Source organism: Myodes glareolus, chromosome 7, assembly GCF_982192425.1.
Source record: "Myodes glareolus chromosome 7, mMyoGla1.1, whole genome shotgun sequence".
Lineage (NCBI taxonomy): Eukaryota > Metazoa > Chordata > Mammalia > Rodentia > Cricetidae > Myodes > Myodes glareolus.
In genome coordinates this window covers 66,966,353-66,976,352 of record NC_142032.1, presented here as the reverse complement: position 1 = coordinate 66,976,352, position 10,000 = coordinate 66,966,353, and the positions used below count along the sequence as shown (strand labels likewise).

At 46.7% G+C, this 10,000-nt stretch overlaps 1 protein-coding gene across 12 annotated transcripts in view; it reads right to left on the bottom strand.

Annotated features, from left to right (window-relative positions):
* Positions 1–10,000, bottom strand: part of Ebf3 (EBF transcription factor 3) — a 116,233-nt gene that overhangs the window by 34,138 nt on the left and 72,095 nt on the right. For 8 of the 12 annotated variants that reach the window (XM_085693252.2, XM_085693254.2, XM_085693255.2 and 5 more), the window contains exons 7-8: positions 4,112–4,193; positions 500–644 (exon numbers count right to left, since the gene is read on the bottom strand). In XM_085693252.2, coding sequence (XP_085549378.1) covers positions 500–644; positions 4,112–4,193 — 227 coding nt within the window. The remainder of the gene's footprint in view (positions 1–499; positions 645–4,111; positions 4,194–10,000) is intronic. The other 4 variants (XM_085693256.2, XM_085693257.2, XM_085693260.2 and 1 more) reach the window with 1 other exon arrangement.

Below are 10,000 nucleotides of genomic sequence, written 5' to 3'. Positions count from 1 at the left end.
TATTATTTTTTTTTGCTCACTCCTCCACCCCCCACTCTCTCACATGTGTGTGTGGACACAAGCGCACGCATATACAGGGGCTCTCGCCAAGGATAGGAAATGGTCCACACAGTCCCCCATCTGGGCTAGCTGGGCCAGGAAGCAGCCAGCCATGGAAGCATGCGCAGGGAGTTTGGGGTGAGTTTCTGGATGGGAGCCGCTAATAAGTCAAATGAAGCCAAACAAATGAAAACCATAAGCAAAAGGAAGCTGAGAAACAAACCAATAACATGAAAGTCACGGCAGGTGAGATGGACGGAAGGGCCACGCAGACCACGAAGGGAGAGGAAGAAGAGGCCTGGCCTCTGTCCACCTGAGGAAAGCTAGCCTTTCCCCATGAGGCTGGGGCGCTCTGGTCCCCTGATGAGAGCAACTCCACGTGAATTAACATGAAGGGTGGTACAAAGGAAAAAGAAGCATTGCAAATTAAAAAAAAAAAATACATGTAGCATGTGCCTACCATTTTCCAGATAAGAAGGGGCCGTACCTTCTGACGGGTCTAGGCGGCGGGCCCGCCTCCCGTGTTTGGAATTGTTGTGCACAAACATGTTGTCAGACACGGCCAGCACGTGGCCGTCCACGTTGACTGTTGTCGATACAACGACCTGTGAAGACGAAGTGGATTTGAAAATGGAGTTGGCACAGGAAAGCACGGGCGGGTGCCGTGCGAGCGAGATAAAAGCCAGCTCAGAGGCTGTGCTGAGGAGACTCCACTCATTCTGGAACCTCTCCACCAACTGAAGTGCATTCACGGCTTTTTTTCTTTTTCTTTTTGGCTAATGGGGGTGGGTTGTTTTGTTTTGTTTTGACTCAAGATTGCTTCTTTTCAAAGAAAAAAAACTGCTCCACTAATTAGGGTTTAATCTCTTATTATGCTAACAAGTGGATTCAATTCAGAGAAATATTCTCCTAGCCATTAGCTTCCGAAATACCCCTCTAGCCACTCATTTGAGAGTCTCTGTTTTGATTGATCTGCTCACATATTGATTAGATAGTTTATCTAATTTAAATTAGTTCACTAGAGACTCGCCTCTCCTGAAGACCTAAGAGGAGTGATTCAGTTGTCCCCCCCCCCAAAAAAAAGCTTCATAAAATCAGGGTTCTTACTGCTCCCCCATCTACCCCTGTTCTATCAGCAGATGTTCTCTGAGTCAACTGTACAATTATGTTTACTGTCTGAGAATGAAGTTCCTTGCCCCTGAAAAAAAAAAAAAACAAAACTGAATTTGAATTGTGGAAGTGTCTTTCAATCCAGGAAAAGAAACCTTTCTCAAGTTCATAGGGAAGGTGGCAAGGGTCCAGGAGAGGCTAAGAGCGTGTCCAAGGAGAGAGAGAGGACAGAGCAGACTTCTTGGCTGCCTCATGAGAAGAGAAAATGAAGCCACCATACAGAGAGACCACCTTTGCTGAAGGCAACTATTCTCTTCTCAGTGAACTCACAGGAAGTGTCTCAGAAATGACACACTTCAGCTGACCCAGGCTACAGCAACAGGCGGCCTAGCTGCTTCGTTTCTAACGCAGTTGGGTCAGTGTGGCGCACTACTTTCCACAGGGCCTGGAAAAGCGAAGAGCTCAACCTAGGTTTAATGTGGGACGTGAGCCTAGATTTGACTTAAAGGGTGCCCGGCTCAAACACTCCTGGAGCCCCACCCGAGGTCTCGGGGCCGGCTCTTCCTGAGAACACTGGGCAGGGGAGGGGGGAGTGAAGACTGCCAGATATAAATTGGAGGTGACAAGTCCAGGCTACAGCAAGCTTTGGTGAGTGGTATCCATCAGTAAGTCTCCTTCAGACATGTTTATGATAGGGGAAACTGAGGTAAGGGACCCGGGGAATCAGGAGCTCTCAAAGATCACTGCAACCATCTTTCATAAACCTGAAATGGCGCTAAGAGAAAGCCTATTGATAAAATAAATAAAACAAACTGCCTGTAACTGATGAAAGACAAATTAAATAAATAATAATTTTGCCAGGCACAGTGGTACATGCCTATACTCCTAGCACTTAGGAGGTTAAAGTAGGAAAACAGTAAGTTCAGGGCTAGCCTGGGCTACACAGTCAGACTCTGTCTCAAAGAGACACACAGGAAAAAGTAAAAAAATATTTTAGTTGTAAAAGAGAATGACAAGTTTATATGGGAATATGTGTGTAAAGAGCTGACTTTTAAAACCTCAGGCCCCATAAGATGGGGCATGATATTATACACACCCTCCGCTACTGCGGGCAGTGTTCTTGAATCCTTTCCCTCCAGTGTCTGCCAGGATAGCAAGGTCTCAATAACATCAGACTGTCTGAACTGAGAAAATGGTCAGTACATGTTCTGAAAACCTGGCATTGCCTTGGGTGCTCCTGATGCCACTATGGTGCCGCCCGTGGCCTAGCAGTCTCTGCCCAGGGGACACAGGGCTGCTCCTGTCTGATAGATCTCCCTGGCCTCCACCTATACACCCTGTCCTGAGCACTGAAAGAACTTTGGTACGGAGACCTGACCAGTATTGAGGCATAGACTTGACCAGGATGTGTTAGAAGACATAGGCAAAGGTAAAAATAAGAATGTTTAAGGACACTGACTGTTCTCTGTCATCCAAACAAAAACTAGTCACAAGGGGAAAGAAAGAAGACAGGCACACTGCATTGCCGAGTATGGGCCAACCTCAGCAGTGTGCCCATAGGAAAATACAGAAACTGTGGCACCATTGTAAGCATCAGGTATACCATGATGTGCAGAAGTTTGGGCAGACCTTCTGAGAGGCAAGTTACCTGAGTCACTGTGGTCTCCCAATGCATGGTGGGCCAACTGTGACGGATGTCATGCTCCATCATTGGTGAGACAAACAGAACCCTACTACTCAGTCTGGTATGACCTCCTCTGCCTAGATGGACCAATTTTGCCCATGTCTTGTGGTCTCTTGTGTATTTAAAAAAAAAAAAAGGAAGGTGGCCCAGTATTTTACAAGATGCTATCCCAAGTCACAAAAGTCAATATGGGTGAACAGGGACCTGCTTCCCTGAAGAGCCATGAAGGCAAAAGACAGACATCACATACCTCCCTGAAGAATACACAGAAGCCTTCAAATACTGTGAGCTACTTGACCAACAAAGTTGACATCCCAAGTAAGATTCCCTCAGTAATGTAGCTAACCTAGGATTCATTTCCATTCGGGACTTGGTTCTTCTAATTTTACAATAAAATCAGCAAGACAGTCTATCTCATACAGAAAGCCCATGACCCTGACAGAGCCTTCTGATTATCCACATAGACAAGAAAACCATGGATGCTGTCAGAGCTAGTAGCCCTTGAAGCCAACGAGAAATCCTCTCCCTTGCAGACCAAGTCCTCATCGCAAATGGGCACATGCAAGCCGAGATTGAGAACAGACAAGTGGCAGCTGGACTCTAAATGGAGGAAGTCAGACACCTTGGACCTTGGAGGGTAGGGCCATTTGTAAAGGCCTGTGCTAAGCAAGGGCAAACCCTTTATGAGGAGGCTCTAGACAGCAAGCATTCTAGAGCACTTACATTATGGTTCTTTTCCCACTCACCATCCCCACACACAATGACAATCCATCAACTGGCCATTCAATCCCTAAAAATGTGCATCTTCAGCCTGGCCAAGCTTGGAGAGCTGATATCAGGAGGCTGTGGGAAACCTGATCATCTTGTCTTCCTGACTCTGCACAGGCTCATATCTGGCATACTGAAAACACTAGATCATTTAAAAGGTATTTTATTTGTCTATCTCTAAATTATTTATTTAATTTTGGGTGTATATGTGTATGCCTGAGTATAGTAGATGGACCACATAAGTGTGGATGTCCGTGGAGAACAGAAGAGGTGTCAGATCCCCTGAAACTGGACTTAGAGATGGTTGTGAGTCTCTATGTGGCCACTGAGAACTGAACCCAAGAACAGCACTGAGCCATCATCCAGCTCCTCATTTGCCTATTTTTATCAAACAAATCAAAGCTAGTGTGTTGCTAGCCTTGGGGAACTAACGGCCTTTCTGAATAGTGGAGTACTCCGAAACATTGGCAGAATGGGCAGGTTGAGCTGGCGCCTCGGAGGGATGCATACCTGGAACCTCCGCATGTCCCGAGGGTTGCCTGCATTCTTCAAGCAGTTCTGATTGCACTTGAGGAAGAACTTTAGAAAGAATCTACAAAAACACAAAGAATGTACAGTTAAGGTTAGCCTGTAAAAGGACAACGTTAAAAAAAAAAAAAAAAGGCTTGCACAGAAATAACAGAAAAGATGCCACCACTGGCTGCCACGTAGGGGGCAATGCTGAGTGCAGCTGTGGGGCTGGCAGACAGAGGCTCCTGGTCTCCGTTCTGAGTGACAATTTGCACAGCTGTCTGATGACACTACAGATTCCCAAGATTTATAGTAACTCTGTCTTGCAAGGATCCTTGCATTAACTATTAGCCTTTAGAGAGACGCCCACCCCAGACAGAGACTCCGACATCAGCCTATTAAGATGCAGAATGCCTAGTAAAATTTGAATTTTGGATAAGCAACAATTGACTTTTAGCATAGGGGTGTCTTACGGTGAATCTATGTAAAAATATCAAAGTTGAAATTCTATTGAATGTGCTACATTTATCTGGAAACCCCGGTTTGCAGCGTTTATCTTGCTAAAGCAAATACACCAGCAAAGACCAAGCTTTAAAGCAGGAGTAGGAGTGTGAGGGCACTCAGAATGCATTACACGCGAGTATAAAGTAGTCAAAGAATAAATTCAATTAAAAAAAGAAAAATAGTAACAATAGGCTTAACCCTCAGGAAGGAAAGGGTGTGGGGTTTTCCATGATTTCTGTGGACCATCTATCTCTGTGTTTTTAAGTGACCAGCTGGTGGTTTTGGTGTTTTCACCAAAACTCTTGCTCAGACAGAGTACAGGAGCAACAGCCCTGGTGGGAGTGAAGAGGCCAAACATGGCAGCCAGCTTCACCTCCCATCAGACCTGACCTTGTATGCAGCAGAAAGATACAGGTGTCCTGACAGTGTGTTGAGAGGCTTTGATGAAAACACAGTCATCCCGTCTTCCCCATTCCTGTACAAACAGATGTGCTGTCTTAGTATGAACAGGTGAACACTAGGCAGCCTGGCTGTGAGACCCCCCTCGTGGAGCCTGTCCCTGCACTATCTCCACCTCGATGTGCAAAGGCCACATCCACACTGAGTGGAAGGAAGATTCCCTGCCAGCACATCGCCACTGTGGCTGAGAGCCTGTGCAGCAAGGCTACAGAAAATGCCTACTCGGTTTTCTCCCTGAACGTCACGTGTCTTATTTGGAAGTGATTGATGTTTTACCGTACTTCATAAAATTACAGTACTTCCTGGAATTCGGTCTTTCATGCTCAGGGTTCTTCGTTAGCGAATACAATATGAGAAAATAAAAGACTCTATGGAGTAAGACGTGTTTGTCTTCCCAACACATCCTGGAAGGCCCAAGGAGGGCAGAAGAGAATCCCTTTGATGAGGCTAAGAATGGTGGCCATTCAATTAAATTTCCTTACATACCATGAGTCCCTGCTACTTTGGGCCAGAATTTACATCTTTTATTAACTCGACTCACCTATACACTTAGCTCACAATGCCTCTTAACACCATCTGCCATCAGCTAGAGCAAGTCACTTGATATTCCACCCACCAATTTTTCCTAACAACCACTGTGCAATTAAACTCCACACGTTCTGCAGAGAGGTAAATTAGGCGCACCTGCGGCCACACTGCATTTGAACTGCATCAGAAAGGGCCTAACAAGGTGAGGGCGCCACAAAGTTATCGTCCTGTCAGGCAATTAGGTTTTCACTTCAGGGACAGCCACACGGCGCAATTATGCCCCACATTACCACCCGGCTAATCTTCTGAGCAGGCGCCGGCGAGAAGCTGCTCATCCGCAAAGGTACCTACGCAGAGCTGGTGTCGGGGGCTTTTTTTTACTTCGTAAAATGAAGCATTTCTCCCCTTTCTGAGGAGGTTATTCTAAATTCCTTGATATCGGTTTAGCCAGCTTGGTCCTCTTACCTCCAAGATAGCAGAGTGGGTTTTAAAGACATCCTAAGCAGCCCTGGGCATTCTGGGGCTTTTAACTAGCATCAGTTCAGAAACCAGAAGAGTAAGATTGGGTGCTGGGTGCCACGAGCTCGCTGAGCACGGGGGGGGGGGGGGGGATGGGAGCAGAAGCGGGCACAGACATCAGGCACACATGTTCATGCTTGTTCTCTCTCTTGCACGTGGCAATCACAGCTCTTCTGTGCAGAGCGTATAACGGCAGTGGTCATGGGTACGTGAGAAAGATCTACTGGGAACAACCCCGATACAGAGCAGGATCCTTTCCAAGTTCCCCGGCTCCCATGATACAAAGTCCACCACAAGCCAGCGCCACCTTGCCAGGCTCGAGGGAAACCTCTGCACACAAGGAGTGCTTATTTTTACCCGTGGTTTGGTTCCTGTTTAATTCTAGGATACAATTAAGGATTCACAGGCGGGACGTGCAGCCCAGTCGAGGCGAGCATGCTGCCACCGCGCACTGTTGCGTGGGAGTGGACACGCTCCATGAGGTGTGCTGTGGCAATGTTTGGGAAAGGGGTGAGAAAACTGAATGCCCACGCATGAGGTCCAATGGCAATTCCCACATCCTTTACTCAATTACCCTTTAATTGGCTGCTTCCTAAGAAATATCTGACAACCACTTTGCATCTCTCACTTCCAGAGTCTGGTACACAAAGGATTTAAAACTCCTGTTATGAAAGGAAAAATCCTTCGTATGTCAGAAAATCTTTGGCTTTAGCACCAATAAACTCTTTATTATTGCTAAATGTGGATTTGCTGCTTGATCGCCAAGAGGCGATAAAATTTCTAACCTGTCATTAGTACATTATGCTTAATTGTGTACAGTGTGTTTCCCTGGCATCTGCTGGCCCAACGTCAAAATGACCGTTATGTGCACTAATTCCCTGACCCCATCTTTATTTCCCTAAAGACTCATCATCTTTCACAGTAGGAACCAGAGTAAATCAAGCTTGAAATATAGGCTTTATTTACTTGTTTCTTACAGGCCGAGGGGAAGACAGGGGCTAAACACAAACTGCTCCACACCACGCAATCCCCAGGAATATTCCTCTTGGAAAGACCACGAAAAAATTCCAGAAAGTTCTCAGGCAGAAAGTAACAGGCCATCACTGTGGAAACAGACTTTCCTCAGGATCGCACAGATTAGGACAGTGGCCATACTATTCTCATTCCTTCTTGGGAGGGCTGGTTCACTCTTCTAATGCCAGAGATCCCCATGATGGCGGGCTGGGAACATGACACGGCAAAGCCTTTGGCTGGAAGGACAGCAGGCCTAGCCCAATAGCTTGAGTTTAAGGTTGAAAAATCCCCTCCTGATGGGACACTTATCCTCCTGCTGTGGAAGGGTGTGGCCCACGGCACCCAATGAGGAGAGTTCAGAGTTTTGTTTGGGTGGTGTTGCATCAGAGACCCAACAACAAGACTCCAATGGTAACATGAATACAGGACCGCAGAGGGATGAAGCTGCTTTAGGAGAGGCTAGAACAAGTAGGGACCTACCATTTCCACCGGAGCCCAGCATGGGTATCCCAGGATAAGGGGCGAACAGAGCCCCCACCACAGTAACTAATTTCAAAGTCGGCTCCATCTCTGTGTGTTTAAGCTATGAATTAGTTCATTTATATTTACTTTTATGAAGCTGATTAACCGAAGCTTCTCTATCTGATGAAAATCATTTTAATTGTAGTGTTAGGCTCCTGTGTAATATCCATTACATTATGAACTGTTTAAATTCTACATGGGTATTGTGTAAATTGGCCCTTTGTGAGCTAGCAGGCAATTAGGACCAAACAGCTCTCCTTTAAACGGCTACAGAACTTTGTGGTGGTGTTCAGGACAATCAGAGACAAAGGAGGCTGTTTAATTGTAATTTAATGGAATATCAAGGAGTCCGTGGCATTAGACGCTGGCAACAGAGAGCAGGAGAGAAAAATTAACTGCAATTATGTTTGATTAAAGCTATCCTTCTCAATAATCAGCAGTCCTGACAGGCCATGGGGCTCTAGTGGGCTCCAGGATGGCAAAAGGTGTTGAGCAATATTAGGGCCAATAAAGGGGATATTAGCATAGCTAATTACAGCCCTGCAAAACCTGTAAAGGGGGCCTCTGTGTATTGTAATGTGGGAAATAATTGGCCAAGGCCGTTATCAATTACATAAGGAATGAATTTGGTTTGTCAGAGAAAAGCTGATGAGAAGCCTCTCATCTGACACCAGCCCTTCCTTCGTGTTTCCAGGCGGCTCCGAACTCACCCACGTCCATCAAGAGCTACCAGCGGCCAAGTCACTGATAAAATCGGCCTGCCAGCAAGGGTTAGGTAATGAATACCCACTCACCACCCCCCCACACACACGTTGATGTTCTTACCCAGCTGAAGCCACTAACCATGCAGTAATGACTCCTTTCCCTCCGAAAACTAGATCGGCTCCATAAAAATGTGGAGGGCTTTGAGGGTACCCTGGTGACTGTGGGGGACAGGGGAACTTGGAAGTGATCTCACTGTGAGCCCCTTCAAGCACCTTTAAGCACTTGTGACTGTGGTTTATTTAAAGGGTTCAGGTCCTCTGAAGCTCTGCAGTCCTCTACGGGGACTTTTATTTAGTTAGTTATGGGGACTTTTATTTAGTTAGTTCTGGGTTGTCAAGGAATAGACTGTTCCAGAGGAATTCGAAAATGTGTGTGAGCAACAGAGCACTAGATGGCGTCACCCCAAATGTCCTTGTGAAAGACATGTGGTCAAGCCGAGCAGTCCAAAGTGCTCTGGCCTCTCGAAGGTTAAGTAGCCAAAACTTCAAGAAAAGAGCCCTGGCTTCTCAGGATCCCTCCTCCACCTGGTTCCAGCCTGTCGCTAGAGGCACAACCTTCTAGCCCATAGCTATGTGCAGCCTAGGAAACCGGAGGTCAGAAGGAAAAATATGGGTGCTTTTTTTTTTTTATGAGGCGGAGTGGCTCACTCTCAGCTGTGAGTTTGAGCCTTTAATGAGAGATACACTTGAGTGATGGTGGGTAGGGTTCCAGCCCACCATCCAAAACCCCAAAGCGGTTCCTGTATAAGTCAGGGTGGAATGACACTGTGTGGGTTTCAGGGAGGGACACACCCAGCCACTGCAGACAGGCCCCCACAACTTTAGTTCCTACTCTTAATACATAATAGCCTGAGTGAGAATAAGCAGGTAGTGCTGACAACCCACCAGAAAACACAGCTTCAAAGGCAACAGACACTGTGGTGCCAGGTGCTTAGGGTGGGGAAGATGAGGAGCAACTGCTTCCAGGTTACCAAGTTTCCGCTCCGGATGAAGAAAGCTTTCTAAGCTAGAGAGAAGTACGGGCCCTGCAACCTCATGAGTGTGCCAAGTGCTACTCAACTGTTCACCTCCCAAATGGGTAATGCTGTGTTATGTCAATTTCACTTCCCAAGTCCCCACCCCAAAGGAGAACAAGCATGAGAGGGGCGGTGCTGAGGCCTCTCAGATGTTGACGGCTGTGACCCTTACCTGTGATTGAAATGAAACAGTTAAGAGTCAAATGAAAAGATAGAGCCTTTAAGAGACTTTTCCCCTGCCTGATCAGAGAGTGGCCGAGTGATCCTTGAGGTTCCCGCTAATTGCTGGCAAGTCCCTGAAAGCAGTGGTCGCAGCTGTGGTGTGTGCACGCAGGGCCATCAGTCGCGGGAGTATTGACTACTGAGCAATTCTAGCCGATCAGGTCCAGGCGCTTCAGAGACAATGTGCCTCCTTCACAAAACCTGTAATGAGCAGTTCCTATACACGACTACATTCTGCTGACATCAGATCTGTGCACTGAGATAGTACACAGGTCAATACGTATCGGATTTCCAAAATGCGAGGGTCTTAATGTCAGGCCTCTTTTTTTTTCCCTCTCACT